Source organism: Struthio camelus, chromosome 4, assembly GCF_040807025.1.
Source record: "Struthio camelus isolate bStrCam1 chromosome 4, bStrCam1.hap1, whole genome shotgun sequence".
NCBI classification, from domain to species: domain Eukaryota; kingdom Metazoa; phylum Chordata; class Aves; order Struthioniformes; family Struthionidae; genus Struthio; species Struthio camelus.
In genome coordinates, this window is record NC_090945.1 from 61,413,968 (window position 1) to 61,436,216 (window position 22,249).

Genomic DNA, 22,249 nt, shown 5'->3' on the forward strand with positions numbered 1-22,249 from the left:
TTTCTGCAAGACGTAAGACAGACGTATTCATTCACTTTTCACGGCTAGGAAGGCCGCAACGGCTATTATTTCATTTGCTGATAATTAATGGAAGGGTCTTTCAGCTGACATTTGTAAAGCCGATCAGTGCAAGGCTGGAGGCTGGTTCCCTTGCACTCCGTAAGGAGAAGGGGAGATTTTGCCCCGGCGGTTTGATGCTCTGCAGAGGCGCTCTCCAGCCTGTGCTACCGGCGCGGCAGCGTGTGCAAGAGCCAGGCTCGGCTCGTGAGTTAATGAGATGCTGATTTTGAAAACGGCACCCCAAAAGAAAAACAGAAGCAAAAAACCCGCACACCTGTTAGTGCCAGGGCACCTTCAGGTGACAGAAGCGTAGCTGGGGCAGGACGAGGACCAGGTGCGCTGGCAGAGGTGCGTCAGCAGGGCGCTGCGCCGCGGGGCGGCACCGGTGGCGGTGCGGGGCGCTCGGACGGTTCGGCCAGGCCGTCCCCGGCAGCACCACCGACACCAGCAAACAGCAGCTGTGCCTTTGTGCCGCGAGGAAGCGAGCGGTGCAGGGAGAGGGAAAAGGCCATCGTCACTATGGTTAAGCGGCGAAAGCAATGTAAGCATAAGCCAAAACGTTGTTTTCTCGGCAAATTTTGTTTTTAGAGCACGACACGAAGGAGCTGCAGGAGGTCAGCTACAAGGGTGATAACTAGTCACAGGGTTTTGCTTAGGGCTATGAAGGAAATCTCCGAGGCATAAGATGTTTTTCCTCACATCAAGAGATAAAAGTTTATTGCAGTAGCTTCAGACTGTTTTCTAACAAGATTATTTTCTGTTTTCAGACTTTTTTCTAAACTGATTGTGCCTATATCTGGCACAGGGGTTTTCAGGGGTTAAACTGATTTTTAATTAACTCAGAGGGCAAGAATGGGCAAGCCTTTGTGATATTCTGAAATGAAGATTTTCTTGGCTGTATATTAACCTGAGCTCTGTGAAGAGGAGGTATTAAGAGAAGGTGTTGAGGGGTATAAATTGCACCATTCATTCGAAATTTCTTTAATGGCTGCATTCACTCTGGTGGAATAGTAATGCAGGAGAGGCTGCGACCTGAGAATGACGATTTTTTTTTTTATCTTGTGTCTGATCCCTGTGGTGATTTACTTCATTACGGGGCCATGTATAAAAAGACTGCTTTAAATGCATTTTCTGTATTGACACAAGCATTAGGTAGCATGTGTTGAAACACTCTCAGCAGTTGCAGTGTTCACATAGGGCAAGTTACTGGGCACCTGTGATCAAATTTTCAGAGCATCTCAAGGTACTGTTTTTCTCAAAATGCTGTAAAAGGGACCTAATGCGTATTATTTTGGGTCCAAGTGACACAGGTAATTTTGAAAATGCTATCCTCTTCCAACACAGCATCCTTCCTGAATGGGGGTGCGTGCTTGGGCATGGCTGAATGTTTTATTTCAGGGGGCTGTATGGCCAAACAGTGCATCCTGGGACCATTTTCTGTTTCTGACTATGCTCCAATGCCCCCCTGAAAGGGAGGGGGATGATAAAATGCACACTATTCCCCTTCAGTCCTTCTTTCCCCCGGGTGCTGTAAAAGGGAAACACAGGTATATGGAGCAGGAAGGCCTCACTGCGTGCTCCGGGAGGGCCCCTGGTAGGCAGATAGGGAACCGGGGCTGAGAGTGCAACGCGGGGGGGACACGTGCCCTGCTCTCTAGATAGAGCAATTGCCTTGGCTCGTTCCCTGTTTCTGCCGCCCGCCGCGTGTTGCTGCCTGCTGCAGAGTTCTGCCACCTTCCTGGGAGAAATCCCTGGCCGTGAGATAGGGGGAGAGAGTCTTTCATCTGGAAGTTGCGAAGGTAACCACAAAAACACGAGCAACTGCGCCACAAAGCTTTGCCAAACAGAGCGATGCAAGCACAAGTGGTTAAAAGTCATGCAAACAGTTGCAAACTACAAGTATCAGATAGCCAAAATAATGTTAATTATATCTATCATGCCTCAATGATTTCCCACATGAAAATTCTGGGGGAAAAAAAAGAACTGAAATGTATTTTTATTGCTTATTCTTAGAAAAGATTTATGTTGTATGCTACGGCTGAAGTAAGTATGAAAAAGCAGTGAAATCTGTGTTTAAAGTAATAAAATGTCTTCTCATCATATTTTCCAACTTACCAAAAAAAAAATTATTTTGTTGCTGAAAGCGTGGTTCATGATCTTAATTAGAACTGCATCTCCATCCAACTTTTTATTCAACTTGCATAATTAAAAGAAAAAATGAGTAACCCAAGATGATTTTTTCTGTCAAAATGAAGTCAAATGATGACAAAAACAATAGTGCTTTTGATGTTCTTATTTTAAGTTTCAAATATTTTCTCTTTCTTTTTTTCCTTTTAAGCTGTTTTAATAGTGAGCCAAAGTAAATATAGCAACAAAAAAACAAACTGAAATGGTTTGGTTTGCAAAGGCTGAAATGGAGCATTTGGGCAAAGTTTCTTCTCCTAGCTGAAACAATTCACCCCAACGGACCTGAGGTTGCATGGTGTTTTATTCTCCCTGAACCTGCCGTTTTTCAGAGCAAAAGAAGTCGAAACTAATTTTGCCCAGCTGTCATTTGAATCTGTTTTGAATATCAGAGTCAGATTCTTATCACAGAACTGCACCCGAGGACCCTGTTGCCCAAGTAACGTTAGCAAAACCACCCTGATGTGTTTTTACGGGAGGCCTGAGGGGTCCGTCCCTGCCCTGCGCTGCCCTGCCACTCGCGCCGAGGGCCGTGCGTTTCCCCTCGGGCGCGCGGTGCTGTCGCCGCTGTGCAATCCTCACCCCAAACAGCCGTTCAGCTGAGGCCGCGCTGTGGACACAAAACAACACTTGAAATTTTGTATATTCCAAACTGGTAAGAGTTCGTATCTTTCCACATGAAGCATAAACAGGAGGTGGCCCAACATCTTGTATCACTCAAAAAAAAAAGAGTAATATCTCTCGAAACGACATGAGCAGCCATGTAATTCATGCTGACAGCATTTCTGGAAGGAGTATTAAACCTGACATTTCAGGGCTTTGGCCAGGCCAAGACCTGAGGCGGGAGCGGAGTAGCGCGGACCTGCTGACTTGTGCCTTTCCTCCCCACGCACCTGGCACCGAATATGGTCAAAACCGCAGTGCTGGACACGATGCTTTATGCGTCTGAGTCACTCCATAAAACCCAGTGTTATGTTACAGCATACTGAAAACTCTGTGGTCCCCACTCAGACCCAAAGGGATTTTCCACTGATTTCTGTTATGTCCAGATTTCGCTCTCTGCCTTTGAGATGACACACTTCTTGAGCTTGTCCCTTGTGTAGCTCAGGGAAAGTTATATAATTACTGATACTAAAATAATGTATTTCACCGTTTATTCCCAATGAAATGGGCCTTCTAGCTTTGAGAGCTTGTAAATAGCAAAACAGTGAAAATTAGACCAGCTTTTCCATATAGCACCCAACCAAAATCCCCTTCATCCATTTCATATCTCTATCTGATTTTATATTAAAATCGGGCTGCTTTTAACCAGTGACCTCACACCTTGAATTGATTTTAGGACCCACAGTCAAGAGCATATCAAGACACCCCAAAATTCCCCATGCATCCCAGGTTGTCAACTCACACATCTCTGGGAATCCTATCTGCTTTGCTTCACTGCAAACAAAGCTTCATTTCTTCATTTTGTAACACACCATAACAAGCCTTATGAAACAAATATGGATGAAATGGGAATTTCACTTATGCTGTAATTCTGGAACACATCTTCATCTGATTTTGATACAATTGTCTGCAGCCACTCTGCAGCTTTCTGGTCACTAAATGCCAGCATCCCACAGCAGATACCACAGCAGAGCATCCTGGCCTACCGCTTACTAACTCTTCAAATTATTAAAAAAAAAAAAGAACTATTGTAAACAAAGCTTAGCCCACAGAAAAAGAAAGGCTATTTAATGGAATGTGGTGGCAAAAATATATCTCAAAACAAGCTGACTAAACCAGGTATTAAATCAGTTAGTGGGATGGGGACCATAACAGAAATTTCTAAAAATATAACAGATTTGAAAATATACAATGCGATATTTTGTATGTGTTCTTTAATGTTCAAACAGTAACAATGGCTACTTTTAAGTTAGGGTTACAAAAAACACAACCATCAGTGAAGAGACATTGCAAGAGTTGAGATGTAGAAATACGTGTGTTCCAAAAGTCACAAAGTTTTTAAGTGAGGACTACAAATACCTAGGCACTTATGTAACTATACGTAAGTATCACGCAGGTCAGGCTCTTTTACAAACATCATCAATTTTAGTGTTTCAGGGGGCAAAGGGTTTGCAATCTATGCCTGAAGTTTTAGAAGGAGAAAGAGTGACAGGAAAGAGAATACCACAGGAAGGCTGAGTGGTGATGGGAGCCCTCATCTCAGGTTCTCAGGGTGCAGAAGCTTGTAAGGATGTAAAGCTGGTATAAAAGCTTCACATGAGACCAGTGTGTACTTAATAACAGGAAGTCTCCCTTGAAATAAGGTTGATGAGCACTATTCACCAACCTGGGAGATGGTGGATATTTTGTGCCCAGTTGTTCTTCAAGGCAGCCATAATGCAAATACTATATCACAAGTCAGACCGTCTCTGGGTTTCATAGGAGGAGACTGATTTAATTTGTAATTTCTCTTTATAAAGGAGCTCAGAGGTTGAATAGAGCACTGGGAAGAGCACCTGACCACTTTTTCAGGAGGAAACTGTAGGTAAATCTGAGCTATAGCTTATTTGCTAAATAAGGTAACTAATTCCTGAAGTCCCACCTTGGATTTGAATCGGGTAAGCCATTGCATCCATTCCTGTTGAAAAACATGAGTCAGGGCTCAGTCAAAACTGAGGTCATTCTCTTGGGATCCATGTGGAGAGAGACTCATCCTACTGTTTTACGTGCCACCTCTCCTGGCACTATGCTCTAAACCCCTTGAAGGCCAGTTCTGAGCTAGCTAAAGGACAGGGAAAGAGAGAACAAAAATCTCGCTGCACTAAGAAATCCCCCGGGGGGTTTTCTGCTGTGGGCAGCAGAAACCCTGGGGTGAGACAGATTTGCAAGATCTGAGGGATGCCACGGAGCGGAGGGTTTTGCACAGATAACCTGAAGAGAAGGAGGACACTACAAATCACAAGGAATTTATGACATTGTGTGTTGAACCCACACCCACCTTCCACCAGAGCTCTCTTGCACATGTGGAGTTTCCACCTCCTTAGACTGGCTCTCTGCAGGAAAGTAACTCCCAAGTAAGTACCTCAGGATTTGGCTCTTATACTTGCCAGGCTCCCCAGGATGCAAAGCCTGTTTCACTCTTTGTTTCATACAACCCAGGTAATTATGCTCAGTATGCAAATTCTAAAAAAAGTTATTCAGCCATTCTAAATATGTGCATTCAGCATTGCCATGCACTTAATTTTCTATTATATTTAGGGACTGGTTTCAATAAAACCACTCTTTGGAAAAAAAAAATACTAAAAATATGTGAGCATTTTGAGCATTTTAGTTCTCCTGAAAAAATGCCTTTCATCCCTGGAGATGAAAATCTTTTGCCACAGAAATACCAGAGGGGCAACAGAGGTGATGATAGCACAGATTTCTCTCCATCACCCCACCCCTATATCTAAACCAGCCCTGCCTGCAAGCCAACCGTTCTAGGGTTGAAACTACTCTAAGTTTAGGAAGAAATTAGGTTAGTTTCCAGTTCATCCTATCTTTGATGGTATTGTTGAGACAGTCTCCAGTCTGCTAAGAATGAGACAAAGATAACAAAATAAATCTCAGAAAGCCACAGGACAGCTATCAAATGTCACTCATTTTTTGATCACTCCTGTGCTGGACACACTGGATTTGATTACTATTGTATAGTAACTCGGACAGGTGTAAGGAATGTTAGGCTTGCCTGCAGGCCATTATTTTATAGATAGGACAATTTGCTTTTGTGGTTAGCTAAAGGAAGAACTTCCAACATATGAAAACAAACGCTGTCAGTATTTTACAACAACATATACAAAAGTCTTTTAAATAGAATACACAGTGGTCAGACTTTATGTACAAAGTTCTTAGAGTACAAAAATTCCACACGGACAGATTTGTCAGAAAAGGGCTGGATCCGGGCAGAGGTTTCAGTCATTAAATAAACACAGACAAACCAACATCTGAGGAACATCAATGACAACAACAAAATCAGTACAGCTATTATCTGTAAATCTCCAGACTAGGCCCGCGGCAGTCCAGACTAGCAAAGACCAAACACAGATTTGTGAAGAAGGCTGTTTACCTATACCTTTCATTTTTAAAGATAGTACCCGTCGAAACAGAAGAAAAAAAAAAAAGGCAGATTACACAGAGTATCTATCTGTCTCACTAGGGGCACCTGTACTGCTATCCTGCTGGGAGTTTGCTTTTCACTATCTCTGCTCATGCATTTTTGTGCAAAGAAAAAAAGACCGAGCGTGGGCAAAAACCACTGCTAACAGGACTCAAAAGATCTTGCACTCATTAATGGAGAAGAACTTCCGCCTGTTCTGTCTTTTGGCTTGATTGACCGCCGTGCGAACCGCGTATTCAAACACCTGCTGCACTCCTCTGTTGCTAAGGGCAGAGCACTCCAAATAGCCTTTGGCCCGGACATCCTGGGCGAGCCGCTTCCCATCCATCGGGCTGATGCAGGAGGAACTATAGGGCCCTGTATCTCGCTGGTCAGTCTGAGTAGCCACTACCAAAACAGGGATGCGGGGCAAGTGGTTGCGGATCTCGCCAATCCATTTATTCCTCAGGTTTAGAAAGGAGTTGTGGTTTGCCACCGAGTAGCACATTAACACCACATCTGCCTGTTGGTATGAGAGAGGACGAATGCCTTTGAAGGCATCACTGCCAGACGTGTCCCAAAGACCTAGACTAATCTGTACACCATCCATGAAGACATCCACTCCGGTATTTTCATATACGGTCGGTCTATAGGCATCTGGAAAAGTCTCGGAGGTGAAACGTACCAAGAGTGATGTTTTCCCCACTGCAGAGTCTCCCACCAGCACACACTTGATTGAATCCAGCATTTTATTAATGTCCAGGTCCAAGTGCACCGTCTCAAGGCAGTAGGAGCTGGATTCAGAGATGCAGCGTTCTCAGGGGGCTCTCTAGATCACTTCCATTTGGGGAGAAGCCATCCAAGTTTCTTTACTTCTCAAGACTTGATTGTGTCACTTGAGTCTAAAATCCCCTTTTCTCCCACACAACTCTATGGTGCTGTCAGTTTTAATTCTTCAGTGAGTCAAATGATGTTTCTGGAAGAGTAAAAATAAAATGTAACATTTATAAACCACAGAGAACAGAACACTCTTGATCAAGATAAGGTTTCCTGGATATGTCTTTGGACAGCCATGGGGAGTACTCTACATGAAGATGCAGAACTTTGTCATTCCCTCTGCCCAGCTGTGTGCAACAGCCATTCCTGGAAATAAGCTTCTTGCTGCTCCACCACGACTAACAGTTATATCAGCTCTGCTGTTCTCCACTGAGACCAACTACTTTTTCCCTCCGCTTGTCTAAAGAACTGGCAAAATCAAGTTAACTTTGGTATAGCTGTTTAGTGAGACATTTGCCGCCTCTGACTTTAACCAAGGCTCAACCAAAAACCTGAATCACTCCTGACCTGAGGGAGTTTAGACTCCCTTAGAAACACACTTGTGATCTCTAGGGGTTGCCAGGAGAAAAAAAGTTCTTCATTAAATGATTTAAGCTATTTTGTAATGAACGATAACACAGAATCAATTGCAACAGTGAGGAAGAAAAGACTTCAGATGTGGCTCGAGTGACACGTTTTCAAAAGTAACACAGAATTCATGGCAAAAATACAAAAATGTTCAAACTTTTTCATACCAGTCACTTTCAACAAGCAAGTAAGCACAAGCCAAAGGAAGCTGCATCACCAAATAATTTCATTTGAAGGAGATACAGTTCCATTAGGTTTGTTTTAAAACTGAACTGAGAGAAGCTTTTGATAGTATGTAATTTCTTTTGAGCTCCTGCCAGCATTCAGTCAAATTTTCCTATTTTGAAAGCATTTATCTTTTCCCCACTAGCTATGTGGAAGATTCACTGCTCAGACAGGGAGAAACTGGCTGCACACGGAACGCTATGAAAACTGCCACCTGCAAAACTGGAGGAAAATTAGTTCTGCTCAACAAAACTAGTTAAAAAAATATGATAGCTTGATTTCAAAATTTCCTCTGTGCATTACATAAATAATATATTTCTGCCCCCTTCGTATATGAAGAGAGAAGTCAGATTTTAAGGTTATTAGCACAAAAATGAATGGTGGCCACAAAAAGCACGTACACTGCGCTACAGTAACATACTCCAGTTTCACTACGCTAACACTCTTTCCCCCGGATTTCTGGTAGAGTGTGCTAGAAATAGTAGAGAGCGATAGTAAGAGTAATAGTAATCTAGCAGAGTGTGCTAGAAATATACTCAATGCTTCAGCTTATATCATGAAGGAAATTAAAAAGGAAAAAGAAAAAAAAGCGCTGGAGGAGCTTAGAGAGGATTTTACAGGCATCAACAACTGCTATCGGCAACTCCCCTGTTTCCATTTTGTAATTAGACAGCATCCTACCTCCTCTCGTGCTGCCAGCTGCTGGCACACCTGCCATTCCTCCCATCCGACAGACCGGCCAGAAGAAGCTGTGTCCAAGACTTGGCCTGTGCATTTTGTTTTATACAGGCTGCACGGAGCCTGCCTGGCAGCTCTCGGGCTTACTCTGCTTACGGGTATTTAGAAGAACCATTGCAACAGTTTGCACTTCCTGGTTTGCAAGCACAACGTGCGTTTTCACGATGTAAGTTCAATTCTAAGAATTTAAATGGAGGCTGAGGCTTGCCGGGCAGCATTCCCGTCTGCCAGGAAATTAACAGTTCCTTGAACTTAAAGTTTCATGATAGCAATTGGAAATGTGCTTTTAAAACTGAAATAGGTCCAGCACTACTGTTTCTCCTCCTCTTCCCCCGAGATGTATCTCCCTCCCAAGGAAATTAAAGAAGATATTTACAAAATGTGAATATGAAAAATCCAAAAAGTCTATGCAGGAAGTCCAATTACTTAAGTGCATCAGCATCTTTTCTTCAGGGCAGTTTACTTCAAAATTGTGTCAGCAGCACAGTTTGAGGACACCACAATTCACCACAACCTGGCAGCATATGATTCAGACAAAACTGTACAGTCCCAGGAGAAAGTTAGCATGCACAAAGTCTCCTTTTCAGAACAAATATTTCCTTCATGCAAGTAGCCTTTAATGCCTTTAGTCTCATTATTTTGTGTATATTTGACAGTGGGGAAAAATAAGGGTGTCCAAACCGTGACTTTTGCCACTTCATTAATGTCAAAAAGAAAGATAGACAAAAGAATTGTTCTGCTACTCAGTTTGTTGATGATTGGATCTGATTATGCTGCCTATTTTGAAAAGAAAATATATAAACAATTAAAGACTAAAAAAAGGTGTTAAGGGCTAGTGCACCTAGCTAGTCAATATGCACAGTAACAAGTGCTGAAACATCCCACCACGACAGTGCAGGGATGTTTTCAAAAGCAAATTGTATTGATCTCCAGTCCACTGATGAATGAAAATGAAGGGTACATAACGGAGTCCGTATTTGGATCCCGTGGACAGATGGCAGTCAGCGGTCCTGATCTTGCTGTTGTTTACAGCCATCTGGAGTTCACACTCCTTCACATGCTATTGGTACTACATAAGGGCATATTCAAGTTGCATTTTTAATTATGCACATAGCATGTCATCGACGCAGTCTTAGGACAGGAAAATTTTTAATGTATTAAAATAATTACGCTAGTTCATCTCAATTAATGGAAAAAAACCCTTTAGATTAAACATCAATAGAAAACAATGCCCTTTAAAGACTGCCAGCACAGAGTGGCTCTAAGCATCAGTATACAACCAGGTGTGTAAATATTGGCAAAAGCTTTTGCTCCTCTCTCTCTTACTATATACTACAGACTAGCCTCGACAGTGCAACATGCTGCACCCATTAAAAGACTGCAAAAAAACTTCTAATAGCAGATGGCTGAGTTTATGCTGATGAAGAAAGGTTTTCCAGCAGTTTGGTTTTCCAAATCTTACAAATGTTACAAAGTTCATTTTACATCTGGAATTCCAGATATATAGCTTCTTTTGCACTATTTTGTTTGCATCCCTCATACTAACTGAAGATTTTATTTGAATGTTATTGTGAGGGGTTTTTTAATATTATTAAACATAGGAATATATGTCTGATTGTGATGCAATCATTCTGAATAGTGGCCTTTAATGAATTTTTGTATTTAACTTCAAAGAAAATTCTTGCACAGTTTTACATAGAGCACTGTTTCCTCAACTGTATGATACTGTCTACATAACTAATGTAACCTTTTTTTTCTTTGCGTTCATATTTTTGTTCCCGTCTTCTTTGCAGTAGAGGGCACTAGCAGCAACTTGCATTTAGCGCTTGTACGTGGCTGTGCAGCGCTCGGACTTCACTCACAGCCTGGGCCTGGAGCACGGGAAGCCTTACTCTCCAGGTGCCCACAGCACAGGCTGAAGCTCCGCACGGTCAGGGTTTCTGGCAGCACTAACCTTCCCCAGCACAGGGCAGAGCGTTGCAGAGGTCACCTGCAATGCCGCGCCAGGGCAGAGCGGCTGCTGCTCTCCGGGGACTGCAGGCTGCAGCTTATCCTGCAGACACGGCCCCTGGTGCTGCTCCCACTGGGGCAGCAGGCCCATACTTTAGCATGCCTTAATATGTTATGGGAAGGTAAGCAGTGTTATGATCCCATAACACGACGGTGTGGGAAGAGGGCACACCAGCATCAAGCTTTTTGCAGGTTCAGGATCCACGTGAATATACATTGCATGAAAAATTAATCTAATATTTGTTGAAACATTCTATCAACAGATGAAAGCAGGACTGTTTATATCGGAAGGGGATAAGTTTATCTTCTGAAACAAATGGGGTCTTCATTTGCCCCAGGAATACCTCTGACGTCTACTAAAAGTCACTGTGAGCATGTGGATGGGCATGGGCTCACTGCAGCTGAACTTCTGCAGAGGATGGAGAGTGTCTTAGGACCTGGGGACAATAAAGAGTTAGGAAGTCCTACTTTCAAACGCTGTCTTGGGTGTTGATACTGGAACCTCGGGTAGACTGGGGTTTCGAAGGGATTAGCTCATATGAAAACAAAATTGAGTAGGCAAGACAACGGGCTTTTTAGACACTATACTGATCAGCCAGTCACAAAATGTTTTTGAGAGTTAAAATAATTAACATAGTAACCATTATTGTCATTATCCGGTCCCTACCACAGTTACAGCTTACTGCAGTTCCTGTTGATACCAGGATATGAGCTGCGTAATTTTTAAGCTTGAGCATTGCGTAAACTGGCTCCTGAAGGGAATTGATATTGCAAGGAAATAAGAATATTTATACTAATAGAAAGTTGAAAACACTGGAGAGACTTCCATTTGCTGTGCAATGCTTGAATGCATGTACTGGTTTTGCCTGCGCACATTTCTCCTCTTTACATCACACCAAGTTCCACCACACACAGAGATTTGGCCTGCAAAACAGTTTCTATGTTTTTTTCTATCACGTTGATTATAATCACTGTTTGTTCAGACTGCACTGCAGATACATAAAGCGCTCGGTGCATCTCTTGCTTAGAGGCTGTGAAGGAGAAGAAGGAAAAATGGGAACTATCCTCTCTGACTAGAACAGCTCACAGCTTACACCTTCCCTTCGGAGGATGCCACGAGCGCCACAGAGTGATCCCCGGGGGAGGGGGTGGGGGCCGGCAGGCGGGCAGTAAATCCGGAGAAGGTAGGGATGCTGTTGCGCAGTTAGGGGCAGCAACCAGAAAACAGAGCAGGGAGAAGGTTGGCCTCTGTGATGGAGACCTTGTGGGCGCCATGAATCCTGTCTGAATGCCCCACTAGATGACCAGAGAGCCAAGGTCATGCACGGCCCTTTGTTTTCAGCTCCATATCAGAGTTGTACTAGCTCCATGCAGGTGCCAACCTCTAGACTGCTACGCATGCCTTTGCCAGCATAGCGTGGGGCTACTGAAAACCAACATATCAGCCGCAGTCCATTTGAAGACTGCCGCTGGTCCACAAGCAAATGGCCCCTCGCTGTGAAGACCTCCTTTCAGGTGTTCATTAAGGTGGCGCTCTGACGTGTACGTCACCTGCCTCCTGGTTTTTAAACTCATTTTAAAAGGATTTTGATCTATAGCTCTAAGTGATCCTGCTCTTGCTGATCTAGGAAACAGCCTCTTTGTCCCTCAGACAGCATCACCATTTCAGTCCACAGTGGCTTCTGGCGGTGGTACCACTGTCATGAGGAAGAACTGCTTCACAGAGGACTTTACCTTATAGTCCCATATCTTTCCGCCCTACAGCATCAAAAAAATCTGCCTGCAACTTAATCCCTTTCCAAGCAGGTTCCCACAGGATCCATCTTTATCCTCTGGCCCAACAGCAAGATGGCAGATTGTGTTACATTGGCAAGATGCTTCAGGTGTCTGGCGTATTTATGGTACTGACGGATTAATTGCTAAACTGTGAGTTAATGTGTTTTTATACTTTAAAGAATTGCGAGGATGCGTAGAAGCCTGGATGAGAGCTTTTATACAGCTATTTTATCCTTAAATAAAATCACATCTGCAATGGCTTACTAAAGTTAGAAGAACAAGCAACATGCATTGAGCCCATGTTTTCAAAGACAGGATGTCTTGTCTTCTCAAAAACAAATTTCTTCAAACATTAAAAAAGAAAGAAAGGGTCCTGACATAACAACTTTGCAGACATAACAACTTAGAAATTTTTATCTTTCATTTTCTTATTCACAAACTGAAATCCTTTTCTTATTTTAAAATTTCAGTGCTTCAGTATTAAAAAATGGAAAAACAAGATGTTTAAAACTTCCAAATTCATGAAATTAAAAAAAGGGACAAACACTGCTGGGTCAAGACAATACCTGGAAATTTAAACCTTTAGTTCTTTCTTTGACAATTTTGACAACTGAAACTGAAAAAAGGATTTAGGATCAAATATTCAGTCAACTTTATAACTTTATTATTAGCAAGCTAAATCAAGTTATCGAGTTTAACGGAAAATTCATATTTTGAGACTGGATAATTTTGCTATAGAACAATGATAAATACAGAGCAATATTGTTTAGAAGACATAATAAGACATGAAGTCCTAGTAAAGCAATGAAAGCTTTCCTTATAAGAAAATGTACACTTACACACATGCTTACACACACGCACATATGTGTATAGCTGTGTAATGAGACATTTTATCCTAAAGTAACACCTGACAGTTTGTTAGTTTAACAAGCTGCCTATAGTGAATACACATAGGCAGTGGATAATGACATGTCTGAAGATCCATTCAATTAACCGTCAGACTCACTGAGAAAAACTATTTAGCCCTAATTCTAATTACCCAATTAAACAAATGAAACATTTATTTTATCTTCAAGGATCATCTAGCTGTGACTAATTGCACCTCGGTTCAGCCGCTTACAAACTAAGCGTGAACACAAATAATTAGAACCACTCTAGAAACTAACAAAATGTCTCTAAGACTCTAGTGTATTGGTCTGAGATCTTGAATTCAAGAGAAGCCAATGAGAGTTGGCAGCGCTAAGTACCTGCTTCAAACTCAAGCCAAGAGTCTGAAGTCTTTTTTTCACGAATTTATGGCATGGCTTGATAACGTACAGACTGTGCAGTATTCAGGGGACTACAAAGCATTTTCAGAAATGACCCGTTTCCAGTAGAAATGTTGCATCCTCTCCAAATTAAAATTTAAGTCAATCTAGTGTAGGAAATTCACCCTTTCAGAGAGAACCAGCCCATGGCCCGTTCGCAGTCTGATCCAACAGCCTCCAAAGTCAGTAGAAATGGAGCAGCGTGTCATGCCCGACACATTGCACGTGCCTCGCACTCCTCCTCTGTGCTTGCCGAGTGTGTCCCTTCTGCCAGGTACGGGCATGTCAGCCTGCCTTTCCCGTCCTTCCCTCTGACAACTTTTATTTTCTGCTCTTAAACATGTCTTGAATTTCACCACAGTTATGACCTTACATGAAGCAATTGACAGGCAAACGTCACCTGCATGTTTGAGCATAGAAGTTTGCCGGCCATTTAAGTTCCCTCACAGTCCCTGTTCTTGTGTACATATTTGTGGGTATATATATGCATACATATGTATTTATTTATTTATTTATTTATTTATATTCACTACTGTCACAGAACTACTTTTGGGTGCGGACAGGGATACAGCGATGCATGAAGATGAGCAAAGATAAACCTCTGTGCACTGACTATAGTGCTACTACATGCAGCTATGAAAAATCATCCTGTGGATGAGACTGAACCTCCAGTTTTAATGCAAGTTTTTATGTCTAATTTCATTGTAAGCAAACTGCAGGACTAATTTTATAAAATGCAAAGTATTTAAGCACTTCACTTGACTTCAATAAGACTACCATGTCTAGAATTATTCACACGTGGAAATGTTTGCAGCTTGGGCTCCAAACCACTTCAAGTTTTCCATGCCACATCCTCCTTTAAAACAGTTAGCCTTTCTTTTGAAGTTCGAGACAAATCAAAAAAGGCATATTTATGTAGTTTGTTTTTTTTTTTACTGGCTTAACTCTTCAAAATCTCTTCAAATTTTTGGCTCACGAAATTTGAAGTAGTCTCTTATCCACAACCTCAAACAAAAATTATGTTCTCTTTCCATAAAGTCTAGCCCTTTCCCCAGGCTTTTAATAGTTAACTGCTACCTACAGATACAAGTATAGTCATCATGAAGTACCCATTTCTCCTCTACACACTACTAATATCTGTTAGTTTTAAATAAACACTTGTAATTTTTTTCAGAATAATGCATTATTTGCTAGACTGGATGCATATGATTATAGATGCATTATGTATACATATATATGCACACATATACATGCAGTAATATCCAAAGATGAAACAGTATATATTCAAAACCTGTAACTATTTCAATAATGAATCTATGCATTCATGTACACAAAAGTACATGACATACATATGTGCCTGCATGTCTGTTTGTGTGGGTGTCTACATACATATACACAGATATATGCACACATACTCATGTGTGGAAGATTTTGCTACAGATTGCTACACAGAACAGACAAATATTCAGTGTAAAACCTCTTACCCTCATTTCAAAACCTGCGTATATATTTTGCATCAAACAACGGATGCATCGTCACAAAGTTTGTGGTCTTTAAATATATTTTCTTTTATTTCTATGTATAAATATGCGTGTATATTTGTATACACATGCAGAAATGACTGCTCAAATGAATCTGAATTTGCAGTAACATAGGTACATGATTGATAGATCATACAGTCTTGTATTTCTATGGTAGCCGTTAAATTTTTTAGACACAAATCACAGTATGTTACAATAACTTGTTGTTAAGGAGATACACAGACTTATATTACATCTCGCAGGGGTGTAAGATGATAAAATGTCAAAACTAAAAACCTGGCAACCCCACATACACGTTTGTACTGAGGCGAAAGGGTTTTCTTTCTTTCTGGGCCTGTGTCACGCCAACCGCAGTAGAAAGTCTGAAAAAAAAGTCCTACCATTTCTCCACTGCCCTCCACTGAGCCCTTGCAAGGTCTCCAAGGTTACTTTAAGCTGTCTCTTCAAGTTTAACTTTGCTCACTTAAACACACAGAGGTGTTGCTTACCAAGCTTTCATCACATCTTTTTTTACAAAATGCCTATCACAAGTGCTAAAAATAAGAGACTCTCAAGCCCACATCTTCTCCCCATGACTACAGGGGGGTAAAAGTAGCTTCTCCACCTTCATTAAGTCATGCAGCATTTGCAAAAGTTTGATTGCAATGGGAGGCAAAGGTGGAGGAGGAAAATATTAACAAAATTATCCAATGTTTGATAGAAGATTATTTTTGCATCTTTTGTGATAAGAAGAAAATATGCATTGAGTGTATACATGTTTTGAGCAGCAAATAATGATGCATCCTTTGACACTGAGCAATTCAGTGTCAGTCAGTAATGACTTCTGGATGAAGCACATGGAATTTTTTTCATTTGGGGAGGAATACGTATTTAATGCATGTCACTTTAGTTTTGTTGCAATGTATGTTAAACTTCTTAATGTAATGAGCAAAGCCAGGATGTAGCAACAATAATTTGGTTGGTTATTTATTTTATAGTACTGGCTGATGCTTTTAACTTTTCACCTGAGAATAGCCAACATTAAAAAGTTTTTCTTGCCTCTGTATATATTAGAGTCTAGACCTCAGCCAGAGTGAAGCCGCCATTATTTTAAGTTCTTTCTTAATTTTTGTGTGTGCACATATGTATGTTAAAGCGTTAAAAATTTGGAGAGCATGCTTGGAAACAGTTTTAATCCCTTTGAAGGTAGAAGTTGCTATATAAAAACATACAGTTATCATAAATTTCCCCCCATATGTTTCCCCCCATGTATACTTTAGCCCTTTAATGTGTTTTATAAATTAAAGAGGAGCTGCCTTCTACAGTCTAGCACACAGCCTGGGATTCATGCGCTCTACCTGGCGTTAGGGTAAAATCAGTTAATACTTATTTATAGGGTAGGTAGGAAAAGATTTTTTCTCACTATGTAAACGTCCTAGAATTCCTTAATTGTAGCAGATTAAGCACAACAAATGCGCATGTCTATTTGCCCACATGGAATTGCATATATCCTATGCATAGTTGTGATTAAAGCACAGTTTCAAAGGAGCGTGCTGACAACTTTTTTTTTTTTTTTGAGGTAGCACAAGTTATACCTGCTTATTCAGTTTTTACATTGATTTATACCTTACATCAACCATATGCCGGAGCAGAATATGTCCGTTAAAGCCTGCTTTCCTTCACCTTTCTCCAAATCCAGTATAACCTTAATCTCTTGTCACTTTTTTTACAGAACATGCAATACTGCAGACAGCACCGGGTCATATAGAACAGGTAAGAGGAGAAAAGGCTCCACTCTTTACCATCAAAAGTAATATACAAGTCCCTTTTACTCATTCTTCAGTTCAGGCTTTTGAGAAGCCTTTGCACATTCTTAAAGCTGACATGTATTTGACTTTCATGTAGTGAAAAGATTGTGCAAATCCCCAGGCTATGGTAAATCTCATTGCACAGTTTCTGTTTTTCAGTGGGAGGCATGGAAAAGAACGTTTTAAAATTTTCCTTGATTTTCATATATTTTGCATGAAAACGATCAAACATGTGAAAAAAGAGATATTGTAGGAGAGCCTGAATTTAATGAAAGCATTTCCCATGCTTGATTTTAAATCCTGGGAGACTTGGTTCAAATTCACAGAACTATTTCATACAGCAGTTTTTCATCCAGAATTAAAACTCCATCGAAGGACATATGAATTTTAAAACCAGCTTTTATATTGATGAAAACAAAAGAAATTACATGAGGGATTTTTAAGAAGGACATTTTATAATATACTTTCGTAATGAGGAAAACATAAGCACACAGATGATGTGAGGAAGTTAATAGATAATTCAGGACGTCGTTAATTTAATAAAGTGGCTACAATTTGAGCACCAAGACTTAACCAGGCTTTAAGCACAGTCATTTTAGTTAAAAAAGGCAGGATGCCAATAAACTATGTGTCCGCTAACAAGTATTTCAACAAAAAGGAAAGAAAGGCTTTCTTGCTAGAGTGAAAGGCTTCACAGTATTTCAGCGAAGGCATGCGCAGAAGACAACCCAAACAGTTTAACTGCCTAGGGGTCTTGGTCTCCCACGTTTGCAGTAGGACAGCCAATCTTATCTGTAGTTGTACATAAACCAGAGTAACCTTCGAAGTCAAATCACTGTCAGTCAGGAGAAAAAAACGTATCACCAGATACCAAAACAACTTCAAGCTGGACGAACATCACTTACTTAGACTGGTACTCTCTCCTGCAAACCAGTGTGGGTGACAGGCATGGCTGTCTAACCACAGCCCTCCATCCCAGCCGCTGCTGGAAGAGGCGTTCATTCCTTCCTGCACATGTCGGGTCTTTCCGATGTGGTATGTCACCACGGTCCCCCCTTGGGGAAGCCCCTAACCGGTAACAGAACTCACCTGTGGTCTTCAGCAGGTTCATATGGCCAGTTATTTTTCCAGGTGGAGATAAGCGGGCCGAGGTCAGTTCCACCCTCATCAATTATGAATTTACAGCTCTCCTTGGCTTCTGCTACTGAAGACCAAATAAGAGTTCTCGTGCCAAAAATACAACACAGATGCTGCTAGAAGCTACTGCGAAGGGTGGGAAAGACCAAAGGATCTGTGACAAATGCAGGGCCCAGCCAAGAGCAGGTCTAGGAACAAGCAGATATTGTCATACCCTCTTCCACTTTGGGATAAACATAGGTGTACAGCAAGTGCCCAGGCTCTGTTTCGAGCTATCGTCCAGCTGTTAGAGCGGCAGGAATCGCCCCCCGCAAGCAAAGCTTTAGGAAGGACCTGGCCAGTTGTGCCTATTGCTCCTCACTGCTTTGGCAGCTGCTCATTTTAGACCTATTACACTGAAGTTTTGTACTAATGGCTTCCAGTGCTCATGCTCTCTGCTGCCTTACAGAGGTTTTTCTGGCTCCAAATTTCTCTCTTTGGTGGGTTAGGAAGGTTTTCAGATTTTTCACTGACATTAGAAATGAAGCACAGCTAAATTCTGCTAAACATACATGAAGCTGTATTTGGTTTTGTAGAAAATATTTGTTGGTAGGTTACAACCCACAAATTTTGTTTTAACATTGTTTGGTTATATTTTTCTGATCTTGTCCAATGTTTTAAAGGAGCAATGCTTTAATAGCAGGCTTGAGATAGCCACAGCCGACTTCCTTTCTTGATTTCTGTGCTGGGGTTATCCCAAGGCTTTTTTCAGCTGTAAGCTGTGTTCATAGCATGGAAACATTTGAGAACTGCTGATTTAATAAAACCACACACTGCTGACCAAAAAAATGAGAACCTAATTTGGAAATGATGTTAAGCTCTGAAATGCCAAGTTGAGACTTCAAAATAGGCATGTTTCAGTTATGCATTTTAGTTATTTTCAAATAATAATCAGACCGTTATCGAAAAAATTTACAATTTTTCATTGTATAGTCAAATCAAATCAGCTTAACCATTTGAACAGTGTGTTCAGTAATATCGGATTATTTCTTAATTAAAGTTATAGAATCATAGCAGCAACATTTTATAAAAAAAAATGGAGATGTTTGTTTTAGGGAGAAGAGGCATTTTTCAGTGAAAATCCCTTTCATTTAAAGCTCTTAGCTGGTTCTGGGTACCCATCTAGATTTATATAGCAATAGCACGAAGAGAAACAGACAGACTTTCACCTCCAAGTCTTGATGTCCTCCTCGGTTATCAAGAAGCATGCCGCAGAGAAAGGCGCTTCCGCTCCTGCAGCCCTGTTGCTTTACAAGACAGGGTACAGGCTCAGTCTGCAAGACGGCCACCACAAACTCTGCTCGTTTCCACTTCGGTTTGGAAATACCGTACAGTGTCTACTTAAATCTTCAAGGCTTTATATGGCTTGCCCTTAGCTGTACAAGAGATTGCCTCTCTGATATCACTGGTGCTGGCAGCTGTAATCAGCTGATGGCACTGTAATATCAGTCTCTCGGTCTGGCAGATACACGCAGCAGGGAGAGCACCTCCATTTTGCCACCAAATTCACACACCCAATGGACCAGTAGGAAGCAAGTGGACATGGGGCTTTTCTACCCTACAGGGGGTCCCCATGTCCCAGACAGGGTGTTCACATCCAACCCATACCCACTTTCCCTGCTAAAATGGAATTCACTTGCATGGCACATCTTCAGATCAACCTGGGATAGAGGAAATCAAACCACATTCTGAAATCTAGCGTATGTGTACGACCTTTTCTACTGGAACACTTGTGGTGGGTTTTAGAAAGGCAAAATACAAAGCAGCACAATGCAATGCACAATTCCCCCTCATTCTGACGGCGACAGCAGACAGACATATACTGAGATCCAAAAAACGCTGACCTTCTGTTTGCTAACAACTGTCTAATCCCATTTATCCTACCTTTTTCCTCTGGAAATGTTTTCCTCAGGACAAACCCTTTGTTAAAGGATTTACCTCCTCCAGATGCCGCAGCCCCACTCCCGCCCCATGCACAGATGGAAACACAGCTGAAAGAAGAAGACAGAAAATCTTAGAGCCACATTCAAATGTTTTGTGGGGACCTATGTCGGAAGGATGGTTCCGGCCTCTGCACGCTTTTTCCTCATTCACCTTTTAGAGTAACTGCCTGTCTTTGGCACCGTGACAAGACCATCCCACAGCCACTAAAACAATATAAGACAGAGTTTTGGTAAGCAGAATCTAAAAACGTGAGTATAGATGTGCACACAGACACAAGTGTGTGCGCCCTTACGCCACTCTCTAATGGGATCCCATACCATGAGCATGACACGGTTGACTCAGAAAACAGGGGAGAAGAAGGTGCAGGGGTAAGAGGAAAGCGAAGAGTTACGTCCGCGGCCATGTAGACCTCCCATGAAGCCCTTCCTGCTCAGAACGAAGATGGAGAAGCTTGTCAGACCCCAGCTGGGCCATGCTTCCACGGCAGCCAGAACTGGTGACGAAGATACTGGCAAATTAAAGACAATTTGAATCTCACTTTGGTCCTAATAACCAAAATTTTGCCTGCCACAAATTCTCACAATAAAATCTACATCTAAATTTGCTTGGAACCATTTAAGATGAAACAGAACAGTTTCCTCACAGCTACAGTGTGCTTCATGGATGAGGAAGAAAACCATCCTTTGAGGCATTGCAGGCTTACACTCGTGCCTCTCTGCTGGGCTCATAGTTTATGCAACAGCAAAAGGGGTCAGAACCAGACACACCATTTTTAGAGTAATTCACTTTTTCTTTCTTTTTTCTTACATTAAATAAAATGTAAATTCCTGACATGGCACAGCCCATCATTCCACTTTTTCTACTTTTATACCAGGACTTTTTATGCTGAAACGGCAAAAACTTTGCAACAAGCAAAAAGTCCAGGAGAGCGTACGTGTCCTGGGGGATTAGACCAATGTTTAACACAGTATCACACTATCAAAGACTTTACAGATGGTATTAAAACTAAAACTAATTACGTGTATCAGTTTCAGAAATTTATTAATAAAAGTAAAACTAAAAACACTGGATTTAATTCAGAATATAAATTCACATCAAGACACTTAGGAAAAAAAAAAAAGAACTCACCAGATGCAGGAAGCTGAAAGCGGCTGTTGAAAATAAACGTTACGGAAGTCAAATACTCTAAGTGAGACGGGAAGAAAAAAAGAGTGGAGTTCTGTGTTCTTGGTTTTCAGATGGATTTTGTTTAAATCAGATTAGAACAATTATATTATAGGAAAAAACAAAAAAAGAGAAGTAACCAGCTAGCACTACACGTACAGGCCAAATAAGTCCTAGAGTCTGGGGCTGGTTCATCCAGAGGCAGCAGTGGCAGCAGACCCAGATACAGTGTGACGAGAAATAGCTGAGTGGTTTGGGTTAAGTCAGCTTCCTGGTGACAGCTCCTCAGCGCTGCCTGTGCAGGTTTTGTTGTGGGCTGGTGTATGAGTGTGTATGTCTTATTCTCTTTGGTGCCTACAGGAGCGCACGTAAAACCTGCTCTTTGAAGACGGGGGAGGGGGACAAAACCTCCAGGCTTCAGAAAGTTTTCTCTTTGCAATTTGCTGTTCCTACAGCTGCCTCCTCTCTGCTATAGCGGCTAATAGCAGGGTGCCATCCAGCAAATCCTGTACTCGGAGAAGAGGGACAGCTCGACCACTGACCAGCAGTACTATATATGATTGACACTCCAACAGCATGAATTAGACTTAGGATATTTTTATGCAGGCTGGAATGTGGCCCTGCCTCAAAGAAAAAGAGAGTGTGTGTACTTAGCGGCCCTTGCGCAAAACGCAGGGGAGGCACTTTTACACGGATTTGAATCTGGTTTATAGGGATTTCTCTTAATTCAGTGAGGATTCCCCAGTATCACCGGTTAGGATTAACCTGTGTCATTTTACTTGCATACATGTCCGGTGTCCTGTGCCCTCTTCTCCC

General features: G+C 41.7%; 1 protein-coding gene across 6 annotated transcripts; it reads right to left on the reverse strand.

Moving 5' to 3' along the window:
- Positions 1-4,102: 4,102 nt before the first annotated feature.
- On the reverse strand, positions 4,103-21,759 carry RHOH (ras homolog family member H). Of its 6 annotated transcripts, none has more exons than XM_068943100.1 (3): positions 21,398-21,759; positions 20,264-20,316; positions 4,103-7,337 (listed from the first exon to the last, which is right to left on the reverse strand). In XM_068943100.1, the coding sequence occupies exon 3, from the start codon at positions 7,107-7,109 to the stop codon at positions 6,534-6,536; it is 576 nt and encodes a 191-aa protein (XP_068799201.1). In that variant the 5' UTR covers positions 7,110-7,337; positions 20,264-20,316; positions 21,398-21,759; the 3' UTR covers positions 4,103-6,533. The 6 variants fall into 6 exon arrangements, with proteins under 6 accessions (XP_068799201.1, XP_068799198.1, XP_009671689.1 ...); XM_068943097.1 differs by having other exon boundaries at positions 20,210-20,316; XM_009673394.2 differs by lacking the exon at positions 20,264-20,316.
- Between the last annotated feature and the right edge of the window lie 490 nt (positions 21,760-22,249).